Genomic DNA, 23,628 nt, shown 5'->3' with positions numbered 1-23,628 from the left:
CAATTGTAGCCCGTTTTTAATTAAATACGTTTAAAATTGTAGATGTAATCGTAATGTAATGTAGTCACGTTCTAACTACTTTTGGATTACTTTTAGATTACTTTGTGCTAGCTTGATCATGCTCTTTTTTTATTTATTAAAGGCGACAAAGGGAAATAAAAAATATTCCAGTTTTTATCAACATCATGAAATGCATTAAATAGTACACTGACTTTTCTAGGCATTAAATGGAAGAACTGCACTTTTATTTATTTATTTTGAGTTGATGAAAAGTTAATAATAACAAATGCGAAATATATTTAATATGATGATAATGATTTACTCCCCAGCACTGGTTAGTGCCACAATAAAACCCTCAGCACACTTGAAGTAGCTAATTAAAATCTCATCTTTATTACAACCACATGTACATCATATTCCAAGAAAATGATTTCTAAAAGTGGAAACGAGCAAAATCCAATGAGAGAGGCAGAGTTCTGTTAATCCGCACGGGAAGATGTTCCTTCCGCTCACATCCATTATTCACAGCGCTCGACTCACGGTGAAAATGACGTGATTTCACCTCAGAAACGAGGGTGAGAGAGCGAGATGCGTCGCAGAGAGTCACAGTTGTGAGGAAAAATTGTAAACACTCCAGTGCTCGTGCACTAAAAATAGTGCAGGTGGGAAAAATCCTGATTTTCAGCTTAAAATAAAGATCCGCAAACATCCCACGCTGACACAGGTGACTCCGAAAATATATACTGCATCTACTACTTTGGAAAATAATTAGGTCTCATTCATGAAACACAAGCAGAGCCAACCCGTGTAAATCATTCAGGCATCTCATGCTTTAATTTGTGTATATTTACCGCAATTTAATCAGAAGCTATTCTGCTTGTGTTTCACGATTCCCAAATCTAAAGTTGACCCCCGCTTGTTTGCAAAAAGGTGCGCTGAAAATATCAGATACTTTTGCACTATACAGTTCAGTGCTTCTTGGTCTTTCTCCCCGAATTGTTGTACTTCTGTTAACGCCACTTGTTTGAGTCTTTATAAAAGTTCTTTGTTTTTTTTTCGTGACATCAATTGTGAAGAGCACAAGAAAAATAGCTTTAAAAATACTCTACAGAACTACAGTAATAGTGCAAGAACCCGCACGCCTCACAACACACGCTCACGTTTCCCCTGCCTGATCTCCAGCGTAACCCTGCACACCCAATCACACTGCGTATATATATATATATATATAAATCGATCCGTCGTTAGATTATCTAATAGTATTCCCAGAGAATCAGATTCGTTGATTAAAAGGGGGGTGGGGCTGTGCTGCTAACGCCACCAATTCAGATTCAGCCAGCTAGCGGAAGACGGTCGGAGAGGGAATTTCTAAAAATTTTGTGCAAAACGTGTGACGCAATCCGAATGATATTCGTAAGCTAAATCGTCTGAAGTGAATGAGATCTCACGGTTAGCACCAACCTTAAAGTGATCCACAACGTAAACTTTTCTTGGCACCAAAAGGAAATTCGCCTTCATCTGGAACGTCGGTGTCTATGTTGTATTGCTTCATGCGGTCGATTCGAACTGCGGTGACTTCGCTCCATATTGAAACATCTCTTTACAACACAATGCAAAAACAAGATACTGCAAATATAACATTTAAAAATCAATTTACTACGGAAACGTCTGTATCTACAGTAAACCTCAATGTCAGGAGGTAGCTTTGTGTAGTGCGGGCGGTCCAACACACACAAACACACACACACACACACTCTCACACTCACGCACACACACACTCAGTGGGTGTCGCTATACAGTTGTGACGGTGAGCAGTGATGTGGGCAGCTGCAGGGCGTCTTCGGCTCCAGCCATGCGCGTGCCGTGGGTCAGCAGCTCCTCTACGGTGGTCCAGTCGTCCAGCAGCTTCTGGTTCCTCAGGCGACTGAGCTTTCTCTGGCTGAGCTCCAGAACGGTGCTACAGCGCTCTGCGTTAGCTACCATACTGCCACCGTGCACCAATCCAGTCGCCACCAGGCTGTTTCCGCCCCTGGCCTGCTGTTGGCGCTGTTTCTGCAGCATGTGTTCCCGGCGCTCGGTGCGGCTCCAGTAGCGGCCCATTCGTACGTCGCTGTGACTCTCCTCATCAGTGCTCATCCCGCTACGTTCATCCGCTAGCCGCGATGCTCGATCTCGTAGCATCTGGTTCCGCATGGCTCGCAAGTTCCCGCTAGGTGCTTTCCTGGAGGCTTCGGTAGGCATGTGGCCCTCTAGGGTGCTATATAGACCCCCTCCTCCACTTGAGCCAACACGATTGGCTGGTTTTGGCCAAGTATCGTTTGCATCCTGACTAGGCGTGTGGCTTAGCGTGTGAAAACGGCCATCTCTTTGCCGACTAGCCGGCTGCTCGGTCACAAAGCTAATATTGTGCAGCTGGGGCTCAGTGGATGCTCGAATCCTGCTGATTTCCTGCGCTAATTCTGGAGGCATGTAGCGGCGCTCCTCGACTGGAGAGATCAGGGATGGTTGGCTCATTGCATGATTAGCATGTGCATGTAGCGCAGCAGGGTGTAAACCCATGTGGCCATGCATTAGCCCTAAATCTGTCTCCTCAGGGAGGTTTACAGCCGCCGGAGCGCAAGGGTGCAGGGTGGAGCTGCAGTAGTTGGGCGAGGCTGGATGGCTGGCCCGCCGGCGGTACTCCATTGGTGCAGGGCGGTGGTGCAGCGTCCGGCTCCTCCTGAGCATTCCTGCAGAGCTGGGGTGTGGAGGCAGTTGGCCGGAGGGCGTACTGCAGGCGGAGTGCACTGCGGGACTAAAGAGCGAGCCGCTGCTGGAGCTGTGCCTGTTCAAACATGGTCGCTCCGCTTTCCGATACTGCACGGACGACACTCGGGATAGGCCTCGAGATCCTGGGACAGGCACGCAGACATTTTGAGGCTGGACGGTCAGTGCTTCTGGTATGGCCTCCAGGGGGTGTTTAATCTGGCTGTCTCGGCGCTCGCGGGAGCACGGCTCCCCCTGGTGGTGCATGCGAGCGTTGTAATGGCGCATGCGTTTCTCTAGGAGGCGCTGGAAGCGGAGAAACTCGCCTGTAGATATATTGGAGATATTCAGTAATTCAGTACACCGTGACATTGAACATGCACAATATTGATATTGTAAGAAATACAGTTCATAACTATTAGTTATTTCAGTTTTTAAGAGTGCTTATTAAAATCGTTCACATTTTGCAGTAGTGTTCATAACAGCGCTAAATGCTTTTAGAGTTAGTTTTATTTGTACTTTTTTATTGTTGTATTTAAAAAAGTTTATCTTAATAGTTCAAACATGAACATTTTCACATACTAATGATATGGTATACTACATGCTGAAATATTGATTAACATTCCATTCTAGTTTCGTAATTGATGCCTAATAATGCGATAAAATCGTAATCAGATTACACGATTTAATCAGTTGTTTATGATAAATGTTGTTGTTTAATAATAACATAGTACTTCAGGCATTTTCTCACTGTTGATTTTAATCCGTTAACCAACATTTACGAATAAAACTTACGGACCCTTTTCACATTTGCGTGTTTCTCTGCAGGAGAAGTCGTCATAGTTGGTAAATTTAGAGCGCAGTGAATGGGAGAGTACAACAAATACAATTCTATTTGCTGGAATAATAAAAGAAAAGCTTCAGGATGGTGTTATCAAGACTTTCAGACAGAGGAAAACAATAGTGTGGGACTGATAACGGCAGCCAGAGGAGAGAATCATGTCAGATTTACTGGCCCAGCGCCAGGATGTCATAACTGAGGGGGCATTTTATTCCTATAGTGGGGCACCTGGTGACAAGGGGTGTCACGATTTCGATTTTTAATCGAAATCGATCGAAATTAATGCTCAATTTCGATTATCGAATCAAAAAATAGAATTGTTGATGCTGCCACGCCCCCATGTCGCGTCAGCTTGGCTTGCCAAGCGGGAAAAAACAGGCTTGTTGAAGAGCTTGTTAAACTGCAGAAGCAGGAGACCCGTCGACAGAGCTTAAACCCTCTCCTCTTTCAATGAAGTCGCCGGTGTGGAAGCCTTTTGGATTTCCAGTGAGTTATGTTGACAACGTTCGTGTTGTCGACACAAAAAACACAGTTTTGCAAGCTCTGCTATGTACGTATTAGGGTTCGTCCGTTAGACAACACCGGCATCGCGATCCTCCGCCCGCCCCCGTTGCAAATCCGCTGGCGAAAAGTTCACACTCAGGCCCTGTTTACACTGTCTTTGTTTTTAAATGGCATTTTAGAACGACAACGATTTGACATCCACAGTGGCGTGTAGCATTTCTGAGCAGCCCTCCTTCCTCTCTACCTCTGAAAATGCACATCACGTGACCACACAGACACAGCCATGCGCTCGAGACAGCAGGTCCAGGCAGTCAGAGGACTGCTTCAATCTTTCACTCACTTGTACTTCGTCATTTTAGCGAACACCTCAGATACTGTTGGCTGGTTCCTGTTGGTTGTGCGTCTTTTTTACCGACGCCATTATAACGACACAGATCACTGCCTATTCACGAGTCCCGCAGAAAAAGTGATTGACAGGTGGTAATTATGTGTGTGTCTTGCCTTTATTCATTTACTGTATGATTTGTTTATGGGTAAAACAAAGACCATGCAGGTCAGGTAGTTTAAACGGTAGGCTACAAATTATTAATTGGTCATTAATTAATTAATTATTCATAATCGAAAATCAAATCGTGCCTTTAGAATCGAAAATGTAATCGAATCGAGGATTTGGAGGATCGTGACACCCTTACTGGTGACTGATTTTGGACTCTTGTTCCTTTCATTTAGGCTATTTCTTTATTTGCATTACTGCCTAAGTTACTGACTTAAGGCAATAATATACTTTTTTATAGTATTTTATAGTATAATAATAATATGCATAGTTTGACAAATTCTGATTTTATCAATGAAGATTATGCAACGATACATAAACGCAGATGGATCATGGCATCATCGACAAACGAGTGGTTTAAATTAAATATATATTTTATTTAATATTTTAATATATATAATTTTATTATATATTTATTCATTCATTTTCTTTTCGGCTTAGTTCCTTTATTAAGTCGCTGTCGCCACTGGCTTGCATGGTTCAGGATCTGAAAAGCTACTCATTGATGAATTTGCTCTTCAGTGTTTGGGCTCTCAATAATGAATTCAAAAAACACTGAACTGAGCTAAACTGAACTGAACTTAAACACTAAAAACTGAACTACCCTGATCCAGTTACTATGACCATTTATGTGAAGCTGCTTTGACACAATCTACATTGTAAAAGCGCTATACAAATAAAGCTGAATTGAATTGAGTTGAATTAATTCTGGGTCGCCACAGCGGAATGAACCGCCCATTTATCCAGCACGGATGCCCTTCCAGCCGCAACCCATCTCTGGGAAATATATATATATATATGAGGAATTGCAGCGTGATGGATGTGACATTTGCAGTAAAATCTCATCATTATATTGAAACATCTCTTTATATATTTCAAAGCAACCAGCCACAGAGTTGTGTGAGCAGAACAATATCAAGCTGTAAACATTTTTATATTTTAAATTAGGACAATATACTTGCGTTACGGATGTGACAAAAAAGTCTGCAAGTTTAAAGTGTACAACATATAGAAATTCTGTGAATTAAACTGCACAGCCCAAAAGACACGATGCTAATCAAAAGCATAAGAGTTGTCTCTCTGTAGAACCAACATGATTGATTATATTGGATTTTACATTTTTGCATTTATGAGGAAAAAGTGTGGTTATGGATGTGACAGATGTGAAATTGCCACTTGTGTGACTTTGGTAAATCAAATATAATTGTTTGAAAACACTGACTGAGACATTTCTGAGTTTTTTTTTAAAAGCTCTGTAAAATACCAGCCTACACAAAAAACGCAGAAACGGTTTTGACATTTTGGCTAAAACTTAATTTTTTTAATGACAAGGTTGATATTTGCATGGAATTGCTCACATATATATATATATATATATAAATAAATAAATTTTTCTCCTTATTTTTTGTTTTATTGCAAATTATATAAATGTTTAATGTTTTAGGTAAAGACATTAAATTATGCCCACACATGCAAGCTGTTTTTTTTTTGTGTGAAATTGTCTGGTTGGCATTTGTAAAAACACCATCATAAACCATTAGACCAGGGTTTTTCAAAGTCTAAGACAGTGTGCCTCCCTTTTGACACAACTTATCCAGCGCCCCCCTCCTCCCAAACACGCACGCACACACACACACACACACACACACACACACACAGTATATATATAAAGACACAGATGTCAGACTGTTAACTCACTTTTATCATCATTTGCATGAAAGGTCAATTATTTACAGAGTAATAACAAGTATTTTAATATAACGTTTTTAAAACTAGGATGATGGTTCAATATGAATAGAACAGATCCAAGAACTGTCCATTCCAGTCAAAACAGTCGAAGTTTAGCGGGTCTCATGCTGTCATTAGCCAAAATATCTTGACAAACCACACATAAGGGTCGTGGTTCATCAGCTGGTTCTGTCCACGTAAATCCTAAACTCAAATACTGATCATCATATCGTCGTCTTTTGGGTTTAAGCCCTGAACTTGAAGGCTTTGAATCGGGGGGTCTAAGAAACCGATACATTGTGTTAGCAGGCATATACCTGTATTGGCGGGCTTGCTATGGGCGGTGCTAGCCTTCTGGGTATTTCTTATTTTAGACGTATTATTTTTTTAGCTTTGTTTAATTAAAACGTTTAAATATATTAAAAAGTACATATAATAATTAAACTTAATAATTATATTTTTATTATATAATATTTTTTCCCGCGCCTCCCCTGACATGCTCTGGCGCCCCCCAGGGTAGGCGCGCCTCACACTTTGAAAACCCCTGCATTAGACTATAAGGCCTACCCCTTTATTTATTTATTAAGCCTATTTTAATAACTTGTTTTGAGGTTACATTTTTATTTTTAGGGCCATGAGCTACAAGTCAAAATAAAATCGATATGCTAACTGTATTTTAGCCGTTAACATAGGCCTACAGTATATTAGTTTATCGTTCAGCCTACCTGCGGCGCACGTGAGAGGTGGATCCATGCCAAATTAATATACTCACGCACTATATATTTCATTATAACAACTTGACTTCAGAGGCCGATAATCTTTAAACTCAAAAGGCATTTTCTGAGACTGCTGCTGCATGATGGCATGTTTCTTTGCACAGCTGTAAAAGTGATGTCAAAATGAAAGCAAACATTCAAAGGGTTCTGCGTTTAGTCAGTTTTATAGCTTTCATTAACATCAATAATGATGAATATAATAAATTATAATATTATTATAGTGTAGCCTATACTGTGGCACTGTGCAGTGTCCAACTAAACATTTTTATTAGGCTATACTCTATTATTAATCCTGAACTGTAAACTATGTGAAAATGGCTGTCAGCTGCGTCTCTGCTAAAATTAGCTTCTGTGATCGCGGGAAATGCAAATGGCTGACGTTTATGGAAGACGCATTGAAACGTACACGTTTGCAAACACACCTAAAGTTACTAACAGTGGCGGCGATGAGAGCGATCATGTGGTGAATGTTGAGCTTGTTGGAGCCTTACATCTACAAATAGAGCAAGGGTGTTTCTTTAGTGACATCGCTTTGAGTCGCACGCTGAAAATGGCGGACGTGAAACAACGAAGTGAGGTTGTGGTGATGCGCACTTGCCAGTTGCGGTCGGTCTGAAAACCGCTCCAAATGGTCCTCCATTTTTATGTTGTTAAATTTAAAAAAAAAAGGACTGGGGGAGTTTATATCAGCCCAATATGATGATCTACACACTATACCTACACACACGTCTGTCCAAACAGCTGGAAAAGTAGGTTTTTCACCATAGGTGCCCTTTAATTTATACAGTAAACACATATAAATGCTCATACATTTTTACAAAATCTAAATATTTGAAACTTTCAAGAATTTAGGGTGCTGATTAAACGTCTCATAACGCGTCCTGTGAAAAGGGTCCATTATTATGGTTAAGTGTTACCAGATGTACTTTATCAACTTTTTTGAGATTTAATTTGGTTAAAAGCATTTGCTTAATGAGCAATAAACTAATTATTTAGTATCAAAGTAAGCTTATTTGCAGCTTAGGTCAGTATCGCGATAAAAGCTTCAGCAGTTAATCACACAACAATATCCTGATAATCCTACTCGCCTGTGCTGACGCTGTAAAAGCCTGAGTCGCTGAGCTCTGAGGAGATGAAGGACTCTGATGATGGAGATCCCCTGTGTGCGGGACACTCCTCCAGGCCCTCCTCCGTCTCCACACCCGACAGCTCCCCCTGCTGGAAACTGCCGTCCGTCCAGCCCAGCCCGCTGTCCAGCTCGTGGTGTAGAGGCAGATAACCCAGCGGCTTCTCCATCATGTAGTCTTCGTCATCCGTCTGTCACAAACACAGAACACACTCCAGGTCATGCCACACCAATACAAATAGTCTGGATTTGAAGTCGCCCACCTGTTTCATCATTCATGGTGTGATAAACAGGTTTAGCGCGGTTGGAAAAAGTCAAGGTTTTTAAAGCCACCAACATTTTCTGTCGTACCGTTCCTGCGGTATTGACCTTAATCTTGACGTATGAGCAGGCGCAGGTATTGGAATGTTTTTGGGTCCAGACCTCCGCTCGCATTCACTTACACAGTTTTTTATACGTTTAAACAGCTTGTTCTGCTTTTCTGCTGCTTGATGTTGCAACCTGGTATTTTCTTATTATATATATATATATATATATATATATATATATATATATATATATATATATATATATATATATATATACACACAGGGTGGGCCATTTATATAGATACACCCTATTAAAATGGGAATGGTTGGTGATATTAACGTCCTGTTTGTGGCATATTAGTATATGTAAGGGGGCAAACTTTTCAAGATGGGTGGTGACCATGGTGGCCATTTTGAAGTCGGCCATCTTGGATCCAACTTTTGTTTTTTTAATAGGAAGAGGGTCATGTGACACGTCAAACTTATTGGGAATTTCACAAGAAAAGCAATGGTGTGCTTGATTTTAACCTAACTTTATTCTTCATGAGTGGTTTATAAGTTTCTGACCACTTATAAAATGCGTTCAATGCTTTTTTGTTTGAGTATAGACTATTCAGTTCATAAGAGCAGTTCAATCTTTTATGAAGTTTGCTGTATAAAAAAAAAGAACATTTTGAAATATTTATAATTATCGGCCTATACATGTCGCAGTGTTTCCTCTGTGGTGGCAGGCCTTTTTTTTGCACAGATCTACCAACTCCCTGTGGTGTTGTTTCAATGACAAATGTCGTGAGCGCAGTATTACAAGTCGAGATCGCATTTATGTATGCTCAAACTAACGGTAAGAGGGGCGTGGTTAAGGATATTGATATACAGTTGCTATGGAAACCCTCCTGTTGTCATCAACAGAAGGAGCGACACTCCAAACGCTGAAGTAAATGTTCAGACTTTCAGTGGATTAACTCACATGGTTTAATTATTTAATTTAAGATTTTTCGCAGACTTTAAGTAAAAATGGAAATTTTAACCACACAAGATCAACACAGCTCATAACTTTTGATTTAGTAGTTAATTTGTACAATTTAATTCATACATTTAATATGATTCTCTCATCCCCCAATGAGGGGTTGGTTGAGGAGTGGGTCACTTTTAAAAATCGTATATTTTCGTATTAATTAAATTGTATTCAATCATATAAATTAGCCAGATCTTCTTGTGCGCTCTCAAATAAATGCTGCTGAAGTGCGATTTAGTGCGTTTATGTAACGAGTATGTCTTCATCATTCATTAGATTTGCTAGGAATATTTATGAATGTCTCTAATAGACATACAGAGTGGCATTAATGCGTCCTAAAGTAAAGTGAAATGGCTATACGTCGTGTTTGCTGGCCTCACGCATCACGCACCTGTCAGCCAGTCAGTCAGCACGTATCCTGAAAGGGTTAAACAAACGACGCACAGCACTACAATGATTACAGAAAAGTTTGCGCTGTTATAATTCACTTACCATTTAATACGTTTTGGTGCGATTATTACCTGCTATTAAAAAAAATTAAATGTTTTGAATGAGAAGCTGTGATGTAGCTGTTGCGGGATGAATTTTGGCGTGGCGCCCCGCCATGGAGAAATGAATGTAGCGGAAACCATGTATCAGCTATCTTCCTCCAAGTCTGAAGAGTTATCGGTATCAGCCAAAAAAATCTATATCCGTGCATCCTAGCGGCAGCAAAAAAAAAAAATGGGTATAAGGAGCTTTTTCAGTTCTGCTGATCTCTCAGAGTAGCATGTTTCGGGTTGAAACATTTTGTCAGAAAAACTACAGCCTTCACGTTTTAATAATACTGATATGAGACATGCTTCATTTGCACTATGGCTAAAATAAATGCAAGTTATTATTAAACTCTCTTTATATCAGTTAACATTACACTAGCAGGCCTATAGCCAGATTATTGAAAGTGGTGCTTATGTTTTTCAGAAAAGCTGACCCTGTTTGCAGTTATTCGCCTGATTTTCTACTTAATTATGAGGGATAAATATTGCATTTTAGTGACATTGTAAGAACTATTTTGTGCTGTTTTAGCTTGTCAGATGGTGATCATAACCAGTTTTTGATGTACCAAAAATTATTACTACCATTTTGTCTAATTGCTAACCACAATATTTACGTTATTTATGAGCTTTATATGACAGTTTCATAAATAATGAAAATACTTTATGAGAATTAAAACTTTAAACTCTTAGAATAAAGAAATATTAAAAACATACTTATTTTTAAGATACAAATGTATCATTCATTCCTTCATTTTCCTTTCTGTTTAGTCCAGGGGTGCTCAATCCTGTTCCTGGAGATCTACCTTCCTGTACAGTTTAGCTCCTACCCTGATCAAACCCACCTGAACCAATTAATTAAGACCTAAAATCCACTTGATAATTACAGACAGGTGTGTTTGATAAGGGTTGCAACTGAAATCTGCAGGAAGGTAGATCTCCAGGAACAGGATTGGCCACCCCTGGTTTAGTCCTTTTAAGGGGTCGCCACAGCGGAATGAACCAAATGAATCTCCACAGACTGACAGAAGCATGAAGCACACACTCACACTCACACTGAAGCACACCTGATCAGCACTCACAACACACACACACTGCTGTTTCACATCTGTCACTATGTTGTCTGTAGCTCCGCCTTTTTCTAAAAAGGGCACAATCTCATTTGCATTTAAAGCGACAGTCACCAAAACACCACAATCAGGATCAAAGCCTGAAAGGGTCAGTTTCAGATAGCTGGAGAACATTATCTGTGTGCTGTTCTCAGCTCCAACTTCACTAGAGACATCAGAGACGCATTTTACATCTTTAAAAAAAGGCATAATAGGTCTCCCGCAAGTTAAAATTGTGCATGATCTGTATTGATTGAGCGGTGGAGAGTCACTCTGGCGGCTCGCAGACAGTCTTCAGCATATTTATGATCGCTAGTTGCCTGGTAACACATAACTTACATAACATGTGACTCCTCGCCTCTCGCTCTGTGACGGATGAAGAGATTCACACGGGAAGCAGAACCACAACAATCCCTCAGATCTCGACTCACGCTCTGCATTCCACAACTGCGGATCGAGATTCATCAGCGGCACGCAGTACAACACACGCTGTAATGATGTGTATGCTTTACTTTTCCCACCTCATTTTAAAGAAAGACACCACATGTATTTTTTCACTATTTAATTCATTTTAAAGGGGTCCTATTATGCCAATGTTCACAAGATGTAAACTGCGTCTCTGCTGTCTCTAGAGTGTGTGTGTGATCAGTTTCAGCTCAAAACAGCACACAGATAGAGTTCTCCAGCTCTCTGAAACTGACCCTTTCAGGCTTTGATCCTAATTGTGGTGTTTTGGTGACTGTCGCTTTAAATGCAAATGAGATTGTGCTCTTTTCAGAAGAGGGCGGAGCTACAGATGGCTGCATGTCAGCATTCGTTCATTCATTTTCTTTTCGGCTTAGTCCCTTTATTAATCAGGGGTCGCCACAGCAAATGACCCGCCAACTTATCCAGCACATGTTTTACGCAGCGGATGCCCTTCCAGCTGCAACCCATCACCGGGAAACATCCATACACTCATCACAGTTTGGACTGTGGGGGAAACCGGAGCACCCGGAGGAAACTGACGCCAACATGGGGAGAACATGCAAACTCCACACAGAAACGCCAACTGACCTAGCCGAGGTTCGAACCAGCGACCTTCTTGCTGTGCTACCCACTGCGCCACAGTGACACCCTGTGTGTGTCAGCATAGCTCTACCCTTTTCCACTAATTCATTTTAAGCCAAGGCACTTTTAAGGTGAGCCTTCTCTGTTGACGCCAATTTGATGATTTAGCCACACACCCCTCTGTTTTAGCCACACCCCTCTTATCGTTAGTTTGCTAATGCGCAAAAAGAAAGCCCCGCCCCCCATTCAATATTTCGATTCAGCAGGAAGTACATCAGCAAACTGAAATAAAACCCTCAGGAAGTTACGATTCATGCGCAATTTAATTTGTAAATTAAAATGTAGAGATATAAAACGCAGTGATTATAATATAAAATAAAATTTCGAAAAGTGAAAGAAGACATCTAATAGATTTGATTATGATTGTATATGATAAAGTCTTTTTAAAAGATCAAGTACTGCCTCTTGCTTTTTCAGATTGGACGTTGAATCAGTCGATGCGTATAATAGTGTTGTTAAAATACTTTTTGTTTTTCTATGAGAGATATGCAGTCCACGAATGACTTACTGTGTCGCCCATTTTTAATATAATATATAAAGCTCAATGAGTATCTAAATGAACAGACAATGCACACATTTGTTTAAAAACTGGGAACCCTTAGCAGTTAAAAAAATGGCCGAACGTCCAAAAAAAATTAACTATATTACGCAATGTCAAAAATCTGGCTAATTTATATGATTTCATACAATTTAATTAATACGAAAACATACGATTTTTAAAAGTGACCCACCCCTCAACCAACCCCTCATTGGGGGATGAGAGAATCATATTAAATGTACGAATTAAATTGTACAAATTAATTACTAAATCAAAAGTTATGAGCTGTGTTGATCTTGTGTGGTTAAAATTTCCATTTTTACTTAAAGTCTGCGAAAAATCTTAAATTAAATAATTAAACCATGTGAGTTAATCCACTGAAAGTCTGACTATTTACTTCAGCTTTTGGAGTGTCGCTCCTTCTGTTGATGACAACAGGAGGGTTTCCATAGCAACTATATCAATATCCTTAACCACGCCCCTCTTACCGTTTTAGCAAAGGGAATAATGTGCAGAAAGAAAGTCCCGCCTCCTACACAATATTCAGTTTCAGTAGGAAGCACACCAACACTGAAATAAAAGCCTCAGGAACTTACGGCTCATGCGGACTTTATTTTTGAAATCCGTTAAATTTTTGCTTAAAGTCTGCAAGAAATCTTCTAGTAAATTATTAAACTGTGTAGGTTAATCTACTGAAAGACAGTGTGTTTTGGTAATCTTCGATCAAAGTCTGACCATTTACTTCTGTGTTTGGATTGTCGTTAAATATCCTTAACCACGCTCCTCTTACTGTTAGTTTGCTATAAGTGAATGATGCGCAAAAAGAAAGCCCCGCCCCCTACTTGATATTCTGTTTTAGTTTGAAGCACATAAATCAACATACTAAAATTAGTCTCGTTTTACGCAGACTTTAAATATTAATAATATGCTTACGTTATATCTTTAAATGCGCAGTGATTTACGGATTTTATTTTTATACGCCCCCTTTTTTTTTTTACTCTTTGCACATTATTTCTTGCCCCAAAACGTAAACGCCGCACTGCTCTCTGCACTCTGCACATCCAATATTCAATAATTCAGCAGTTGTTGGTTGTTTTTGTTATATATTTTATTATTTAGCAGTTATTCGCTCAGTCGCACTTAACGCTGTTAGCCGTTAGCGCTCACCTGACTCTGGAAACTCCTGGGCTCCTCCAGGCTGGAGTTACAGCAGCCGATCAGACAGTTCTGGCCCTGAGAAACGCCACTGGAAAACTCCGGATCCTGACAAGCAAACATCGAGATTAATACAGAGAAAAACGATCACGGTTCATGATTAGCATAACGAGGCTGCGATGATGGGGAAGATGATTATTGTCAATGAACAGTAAATGTCTGACTGTCTCTCCTTCAGTCACTCTATTAAAGGCTGTTTCCTACTGTGTGTGTGTGTGTGTGTGTGTGTGTGTGTGTGTGTGTGTGTGTATTCCCAAGCGTAGCTAAATGCATGAATAATTCCAGAGCATAAGAGAGCAGCTCCATTTTGAAAAACGGGTTTGTTTGGAGAACAGCACACACACATACAGAACCTACACACACACACACACACACACACATACAGAAAAAACACACACATACAGAACGCACACATACAGAATACACACACATACAGAACACACATACACACATGTACAGAACACACACACACATACAGAACACACACACATAAGGACCACACACATACAGAACGCACACACACATACAAAACACACACACATACAGAACACACACACACATACAGAACACACACACATACAGAGCGCACACACATACAGAACACACACACACACACATATACAGAACACACACACATACAGAGCGCACACACATACAGAACACACACACATACAGAGCGCACACACATACAGAACACACACACATACAGAGCGCACACACATACAGAACACACACACACATACAGAATGCACACACACATACAGAATGCACACACACATACAGAACACACACACATACAGAACGCACACACATACAAAACACACACACACACACATAAGGAACACACACACACATACAGAATGCACACACACAAACACATAAAGAATGCACATACACATACAGAACACACACACATACAGAGCGCACACACATACAGAACACACACACATACAGAGCGCACACACATACAGAACACACACACATACAGAGAGCACACACATACAGAACACACACACATACAGAGAGCACACACATACAGAACACATACAGAGCGCACACACATACAGAACACACACACATACAGAGCGCACACACATACAGAACACAAACACACACATACAGAATGCACACACACATACAGAATGCACACACACATACAGAACACACACACATACAGAACGCACACACATACAGAATGCACACACACAAACACATAAAGAATGCACATACACATACAGAGCGCACACACATACAGAACACACACATACAGAACAGACACACATACAGAGCGCACACACATACAGAACAAAAACACACATACAGAACACACACACACACATAAGGAACACACACACATACAGAATGCACACACACATACAGAACGCACACAAACACATAAATAATGCACACACACATACAGAACACACACACACACATAAGGAACACACACACACATACAGAATGCACACACACATACAGAACACACACACATACAAAACGCACACACACAAATACAGAACACACACACGCACACACATACAAAAGGCATGCATATACAGAACACACACACACATACACGCACACACAGAGTGCATGCACACACATGCAGAACACAGAAAACACACTAGCTCATATAGAACACACACACACACACACACACACAGACAAACACACATCCATAACACAAACATACAGAATGCACACATACACGTACATAACACACACACAAACACTCAGAATGCACACACATAAGGAAAACACAAACAAATAAAGTGCACGCATAAAACACACACAGAACACACACGTTCAAACAGAAATACATACAGAGACACACACACACACACACACACACATGCAATTCATCATTTCCAAACACAACACTCATATTCCCGCTTGTCTTTGTCTAGCAGTCAGGATTTGTGAGCACTGTCTTATGCTGCGCCAGTACATCCGCTTCACCTGCGCTACATATGATCAGAGTAATGAACAGTTATAGCGGGTTATTAACTCACGTGGTAGGCCAGGCGTTCTCTGAGCTCCAGGTCTCGGGGTGTGTTGGGCAGGTATTCGTACCTGCTTCCCTCTCTACGGTGTGCAGGAAGGGTCATGTGGTTGTAGTACGGCCTGAGAGAGAAGAACACATCACTTATGTGTGTGTGTGTGTGTGAATGCTGTAACACAAGCCACGCCCCCTGCTTCCAGCATCTCTGGCCCCGCCCCTTAATCTAAGATGCTGTTATTGTGCTTCTGTGAGCAGCTGACCTCATTCTGATGTAAAGACCAGCAGCAGCATGAAGAGAATGACTGTATTAAATATGACTAACACACATCTCACACACACTCACTGGCCACTTTATTAGGTACACCTTACTAGTCCCGGGTCGGACCCTCTTTTGCCTTCAGATCTGCCTTAATCCTTGGTGGCAGACATTCAGAAAGCTACTGGAAATATTCCTCAGAGATTTTGCTCCATATTGACATGATAGCATCACACAGTTGTCGGCTGCACATCCATGATGCTAATCTAACGTTCCCAGACATCCCAAAGCTGCTCTATTGGATTGAGCTCTGGTGACTGTGGTGGCCATTTGAGTACAGTGAACTCACTGTTCTGTAGTTCGGGTTTGTAGTTTTCTACCTCTGTAGCGTATGTTATATGTTAATGTTATATGTTAAAAATAAATCCCTCAACATCTGGCAACATGCAACATTCAATGACAGCAACTCAGAGGTGGAGTTTGAACCTTCCCACTAAGGTACCTAGTTTTTTTTTTACGTAATGTGGTAATTTGCACGTTGTGTCAAAACGCTATGTGTCTAGATAATAGCTGTATACTCTCAGTTTGACTTGTGTACGATCATTTTCCTCCAAATACGACAATTTTGAGGTTCTGGTACGATACTTTGACATTTCCAATCTGGCAACACTGCATCGGCCTACGGCAGCTGGATTTGTCCAAGAGGCGCAGTACTTATTGTAGTTGGACCTGTTTTAGTATGGATCATGTTCCCACCACAAACGAACCGCTCCAGGGTTCGTTTGAAAACATACCGAGACCACCTCTTCAGGTCTCGGTACGCTTATTTGGTCCGCTTTTGGTGCGCACTCGAGTACGATTGCTGCATTCTCACCTGCCCAAACCAACCGCACCAAGAGGGAAAACCAACTCTAGTGCGATTCAGCCCAACTAAATAAGGCAGGTGTGAAAGCACCCTTAATCTCTTAGTTTATTATATTATAATCCACTGTATATAGTATAAACAAATACACAAAAACACGACTCCATATAGACCTACGTACCGTTTGGATATGTTGTGGGAAATACATTTTGCTTTGCTTTATGGTTGTTGTAAAAGTTTTAAAACTGTATGAATCTGCCTACAGTATTATCATCAGACATGTTTAAATAAGTGTATCGCTCGCGTGCACACAGCCTGCTTACCTTAACAGATGACAGAAATGAGGCGTGAGGGACACAAGTCTACCAAATGCCTGCAAGTCCCATCATGGACACAGAGCAACATTCAATATTGTTTTGTGTCAGCGAAAAGCAGCCCATACAGTCCAGGGCTCAACAACAAGGACTGCCCGGTGTCCCAGGGGCCAGCATGAGAGATGCTCTGGACAGTAGACAGGATCATTACTGACCCGATTGGGACAGTGCTGCCTTGTCACTAAAGTTTAATTTGCCTGTGACTGCTTGTCAATTGCGCGCATTTCAAGTTTGTGCTTTTAAGTCTTTAAATGCTCTTTTTTAGTTCCTCTTATGTGATTTGGGGCTCTATTTTGACGGTCCATGCGCAGAGCGCAAAACGCAGGGCGCAAACGCTTTCAGGGCGTGTCAGAACGCATTTCTGCTAATTTACGGAGGGGAAAATCCGCTTTGCGCCGTGGCGTATGGTCTAAAAGGGTTGAGTTTATTTTCTTAATGAGTTATAGGTGTGTTTTGAGAATAAACCAATCAGAGTCTCATCTCCCATTCCCTTTAAGAGCCAGCTGCGTCGCACCAAGAGCACATTCGCTATTTACAGGACGCAAAGTAAGTCTAAGTGGAAAAAATGAGCATTTCACAAGCAAACAGTTCACAGAAAACTGTTAAACAGAGCATCTACTGCGTGAGAATGAGAGATAATGGATCACTTTCACTTTCACTCTTGGATAGGGAAACCTTTACGCACAGACATCAATTAGCCTATAAATAATTAATTGTAAGTTAAGTTTGTTAAGCGCAAATATTTATTTCAAAACGTTCGTTTCTAACTTGCCAGTTTCTAACTTATTTGTTTCTAAATTCAGTTCTAATTTCCAGCAAACGAATAAATGAACAATAAAAATGAAGTGTGCTAGTTATATCCTAAAACACATGCTGTGCCCCATATGGTCTAAAACCTGACAGGTGGGCAAATCTAAGCTTGTTTTTAATAAAACAAATATAAATATGGATATAATAAATAATACTGCTAATAATAATAACATTATACAAAAGCAAATTGTTATGAATGAACTGAAAAAGCCTCCCGAGATGAAGAAGACATGAAGGCAGTGGTTTTCATATTTATGTAGGCTAGAAAATAATATGTTTTGTAATATTTTAATCCTTTATATTTATATCCTATATCTATTCTTATTATATCCTATATATATCCTTAATATTTACATTTTTTCATATGTAAAGATATTTGTCTATTGCTCTCTTGTGTCTATTAAGCAGTATGTAAGCGAGGCGCAACTCTGCGCTGGAGTTTAGACCGGGTTAGTTTTGGTCTAATGAAAAATCTATTATAGTTTCTCAAAATAGCAACGCGCCAGCGGTCCACCTCAGAATGCCTTCCTTTTTAGAGCAGAACGCCTATGGGCGCACAAATGAGCGCTAATGCATTTGCTATTTAAACAGCGTAGCGCAACGCCTCAAAAACCACTCTTGCACCAAACTGAAACTACCATGATAGGGCCCTTGATGTTTTGAGCATGCTATTTTTCCCATGGCAACATGGCGGCAACATCAACTTATAAGACTATAAGAAAATGGCTGTTTCTAACGTCTTGGAAGTAGACATTTACGTGGTAACGACACAAAAAAAAAATTTAAGTGATGTTTTGCACAGTTTGCCGTCAGTTTGACAAGTCAGCCACCTTTTGTTAAATAAATTCAAACCGCAATAAAATACCTCCACATTTTCCATACTGTTCTTTTTTTGTTTGCATAACACTATGAATTTTGCTCATTATACATTTACTAACTCTAAGTGTTGAAATTCTACATTCATAGATATTATTTTTGACACATTATTTAAAATATGTGGCTAAAAATAGCTTTTAACTACACTTTTTTATTAGTATTAGTATTATTTTTTTGGTGTGGCCAGTTAAAATTTTGACAGGGGAAGTAAAAATCTAAACCACTGGCCCGATCGGATCAGTAGAAGAAATCGTGAACTTCCACAAATGTTTATTTCAGTTCTGTAGCCAACAACATTTCTCCTTATAGACTCAAAGGGATCTTAAATGAGCAAGCATCTCTTCGCTATATGAACGCTGAGCTCTTTCACCACACATGAGACCTCAGAAACGCAGTAAAAGATCAAATATGCTTGCATGCACATTCACACTCGTTCATATGCGCATGAATGCAAACCCTAGCGTGACTGTGCCTCAAGGCCACTTAAAGCGCAAGAGAAGCGGATGGGGAAACCTCATTTACTTCAGTTCATATTCTAGTGGGAGGCCAGTTTAAGCAAATCTCACTAGATATATGGAAAATCAACACCTATGACATTCAAAACGCATGTGTTTTATCCTTCCTCATGCACAATATCTCCATTTAAATCACTCAGACATGACTTTTTTGACGTTTCTTGCTATACTTCAAAATTATTAGCCAGCATTTATTTCCCTCTTTAAATGTAAGAGTGTTTTGCAATATTACAAAATAAAACAGGCGTCTAAAATAATAGGAGACAAATACAAGATGTCTAATCTTACATAATAAGTACGCAAGCAATCGATTCACGCAAGATTTCATGAGAAAACGCCTTACCAGCTTCGAAACGTCATATTTACTGAAAAATCAAGCAGAAAATTAGCCGTGTGCGATATTGACCCTAAACATTATTTTAATACGTTCTCCATCAGTAATGCTAATTTAATGATTTTCCTGTGGTGATGCAGACCAATATAACATCTGTAGGGATGTAACGATTCATCGTAAGCCTTTGGACGGAAACACAGCTACCCTGTGGCTCCATTAGGTCATCAAGCCAACATGAATTATCGCTAGCTAAAATGCCAAGTGTAAACATTGTACTTTCAAGTGTGCGAATTTCTCACCATGCTGTTATTCACAATTCTGTCGCGTAATATCAACAACTGACGCAGGTAGGTCACGTGACCATGACAAAATGGCGGATGTAGTACGTCCGAATTCCATTAATACTTTTCACGTTCATACTGTATAGAACACACTCTTCTAACGGCCGAGTAGTACGTTTAAATTCAAATGCAGCACCTACTGAGTAGTCGGCAGTTTCGGACGCAGCCATAATTTTGATGGTTTTTTGTCGCCACCCATTGGTTACACAATGTAATTGCGACAATTAAGTTCCATTAAAGGGTGATTTTAATCTTCACCATAAACATCAGTGTTTATGTCTGAACTATAAACTGTTCTCTCAGCCCTGCTGTGTTCTTTAATTGTTTGTAACTCACTGAACAAGGGTAACAACTGAATCCCTTGATCAAACACGGATTTTAATGCAGAGCTTAGAAGGATTAATAAACATATGCAAATCATCATTTATCGTCCCATGCCTAATTGTAATCCCGATTATTTAAACTGATTATCAGTGGGCCAAATGTCCAAAACATTTTGAAGATTTGTTGATTTGATTCTTATTATAACCACAGCAGTCCTTCAGTTGGGAGCGCTGACTGATTTTCTCCTCGTCTTTTGTTGTTTGATTAATAATAACAAAAACAGTCGGCAGCAGGAATATAGTGTACTGTCGCTTTAAGAGCCGTGCGGTTCCAATTTATGGTTTCACTTTCACATGCCGTTCATAATATTCAGTTATTCATTCATTTTATTTTAAGTCTCTTTATTAATGTGGGATCACCACAGTGGAATGAACCGGCAACTTATCCAGCATTTGTTTTACGCGGCTGATGCCCTTCCAGCTGCAACCCATCACTGTGGGGGAAACCGGGGCACCCGGAGGAAACCCACGCCAACACATGGAGAACATGCAAACTCCACACAGAAACGCCAACTGACACAGCCGAGGCTGGAAGCAGTGACCTTTTTGCTGTGAGGCCACAGTGCTACCCACTGCGCCACCGTGATGCCTTGTGTTCGCTTATTTCGTCATAACAAACGAGGGTTAATGTGAATAATCACTAATGACTGCACTTTTGCATGTATTTGAGCATTAAAGAGCTCATCTTATGTTGACTACTTGGTGGTCTGCAAGTCACACACACACACACACACACAACAGCACGTGTTCTCTTTTGCGCTTATAAAAATACAATTTAATCGAATACACATCAAACATCAATAAATAAAGCCTGTCTCAAGTCCCGTTACAGCACATGCTATTACTGATATTCATCTGGCAATGTGCTTTGCACTGGATTGAATGCGTACAGCTGGAAAGCGTGCGGGATATATGACCCAATAATGCTTTTATCTGCATTAATGTTTCTTTATAATCGCCAAAACTGAATTTCGATGAATTGCACAGCCCTATCAGAAGCTGCTTCCCCTGACGTCAGACTCAACAAGCAGATATATTGTCATACTGCACAGCCCTATCGCTCACTGTGCATGTTTGTCCTGCAGGTGGCAGCGGTGAGTCTCAGGTGTGTCTCACCTGTCTGCGGGCGGCAGGCGTGGCAGCGTGCAGGAGTGCGGGCGCAGAGGGTCCCACGGCCGCTCCGTCTGCGTGCTGCAATCCGTCGTCCGGTTATACTGCAGGCTCCGCCCCCGGCCCTCAATCTGAAGCGTGATTGGCTGCTCATAGCTGGCCAGTATACGGAAGGCCTCTCGTTTCTGCAGGTGAGTCAAATCCCGACCGTGAACCTGAACCACACAATCAGCACACAAACGCAGTGACCGGAAGGCTTGCTGATTAATATTAGTCTGAATCTCGTGCGTTCACACACACACACACACACACACACGCTCTATTTAACCTGATAGGGTTTATCTCACACACACACACACACACACACACACACACACACACACACACACACACACACTCCTATAGGTCGACTGCGTAAAAAAGCGCAGCTGTGTAAACATATTCCCCCTTCAGCAGCGCAGATGCCCACCAAACTCAACCTCAGGCTCGCACACACACACACACACACACACACTGATGATGAAAATAATGCTGCATCTTCATACCAACACACACCACTGCATGAGTCACGAGAGAGAGACGGCACATGTGTGTGTGTGTGTGTGTTTGAAAGTGGACATGGTGTATCAGCATCAGTGTCACTCTTCATCACCATCAGCACACAATCATGCACATTTACACACACACACACACACACCGGACTCACCCCCATCCCGTCGCCCATCCACGGCCCTGACAGTCGACAGCCCATCACCACGGCAACAGATGAGCAGGATCGTGCGCCGACGCCGCGAAATCACTCTTAACGCAGGATGAAGATGAAGAGGATGAAGGAGCGATGCAGCTGCTGCTGACATACATGAACACACACACACACATGCGCACGCTCACACACACACACGCTCACACACACACACTGGCATGCAGAGCTGCAGTGAGAGAGTCGCGCAGCAGGATCAGAGCGACGGACGGAGCGCTGTCTCTCCTCTCTCTCTCTCTCTCTCTCTGAGCGCTCGCTCCAGAACACCGCCGCTCCAGCACTCAGGCCCCGCCCACCTTACACACATGCGCTGAGCTATTGGTCAGCCGGCTGCGTCAGTCTGAGAAGAGCCAGAGCTGATTGGCTGGCTCAGTTCACCCCTCGTTAAACGCTGGATTTTAAGGCTCCCCATCATTCAATCAGATTCCAGAGCTGTGAAGACATGAATATGCATCTAATTAATGAGGAGATTTAATTAACCAGCTCTAGTATTATGTGCGTCATCCTCACAACATGTGTATTGCTGAAAAGAAAGAACAAAGAAAACAAATAACAAGAAAACAAGAAAACTTTGTTAACAAAAAAAACAAATAGCTAATGACAATCACCGAAAATACCCTAGCAACGCCCCGGGAGTGATTTACACAACATTATAGCAAATCGCTACATCAGCCTAGCAACAATTCACATTCACCAACTTGTCAACACTCTAGCAACCACTTAGCAACTTCCTTGCAAACTTTTGAAACAAATACCAACTGCAACATTTTAAATACCACCTAAAACACCTTAGCAACAACACAGCCATGCCTTAGCAACCATCTAAAACACCATAGCAACATTTATATTCACCAGCTTGTCAACACCCTAGCAACCACTTAACAACGAGCTAACTCTCAGAACA

The 23,628-nt window shown here is 41.0% G+C and overlaps 3 protein-coding genes and 1 long non-coding RNA gene across 5 annotated transcripts in view; 1 reads left to right on the top strand and 3 right to left on the bottom strand.

Moving 5' to 3' along the window:
• zgc:112334 overlaps nt 1-23,628 on the bottom strand; it is a gene marked incomplete at its 3' end in the record, with an annotated part of 817,035 nt that overhangs the window by 97,413 nt on the left and 695,994 nt on the right.
• The window catches only part of prkar2ab (protein kinase, cAMP-dependent, regulatory, type II, alpha, B), a 773,085-nt gene that overhangs the window by 97,411 nt on the left and 652,046 nt on the right, over nt 1-23,628 (bottom strand).
• The window catches only part of LOC141380116 (uncharacterized), a 68,087-nt gene that overhangs the window by 1,331 nt on the left and 43,128 nt on the right, over nt 1-23,628 (top strand). For both annotated transcript variants that reach the window (XR_015521625.1, XR_015521624.2), the window contains exon 2: nt 21,940-22,155. This is a non-coding gene — a long non-coding RNA (uncharacterized LOC141380116). The remainder of the gene's footprint in view (nt 1-21,939; nt 22,156-23,628) is intronic.
• On the bottom strand, nt 371-22,971 carry LOC141380115 (uncharacterized). The gene is made up of 6 exons (XM_087303424.1): nt 22,671-22,971; nt 21,971-22,179; nt 16,114-16,225; nt 14,054-14,149; nt 8,236-8,464; nt 371-3,071 (listed from the first exon to the last, which is right to left on the bottom strand). The coding sequence occupies exons 1-6, from the start codon at nt 22,713-22,715 to the stop codon at nt 1,792-1,794; spliced, it is 1,971 nt and encodes a 656-aa protein (XP_087159550.1). The 5' UTR covers nt 22,716-22,971; the 3' UTR covers nt 371-1,791.

The sequence above is a fragment of the Danio rerio genome, chromosome 22, assembly GCF_052040795.2.
Source record: "Danio rerio strain M-AB ecotype USA chromosome 22, GRCz13ab, whole genome shotgun sequence".
NCBI lineage: Eukaryota > Metazoa > Chordata > Actinopteri > Cypriniformes > Danionidae > Danio > Danio rerio.
Note: the sequence above shows the minus strand (reverse complement) of the source record. Positions and strands in the feature narration are given on the sequence as shown.

Coding starts and splice junctions, on each gene's coding strand:
- LOC141380115 (XM_087303424.1), bottom strand. CDS start 22,715: ATGGGCTGTCGACTGTCAGGGCCGTGGATGGGCGACGGGATGGGG. Junction 22,180..22,670: donor GGATGGGCGACGGGATGGGG/GTGAGTCCGGTG, acceptor TGTGTGGTTCAG/GTTCACGGTCGGGATTTGAC. Junction 14,150..16,113: donor GAGAACGCCTGGCCTACCAC/GTGAGTTAATAA, acceptor TTTGCTTGTCAG/GATCCGGAGTTTTCCAGTGG.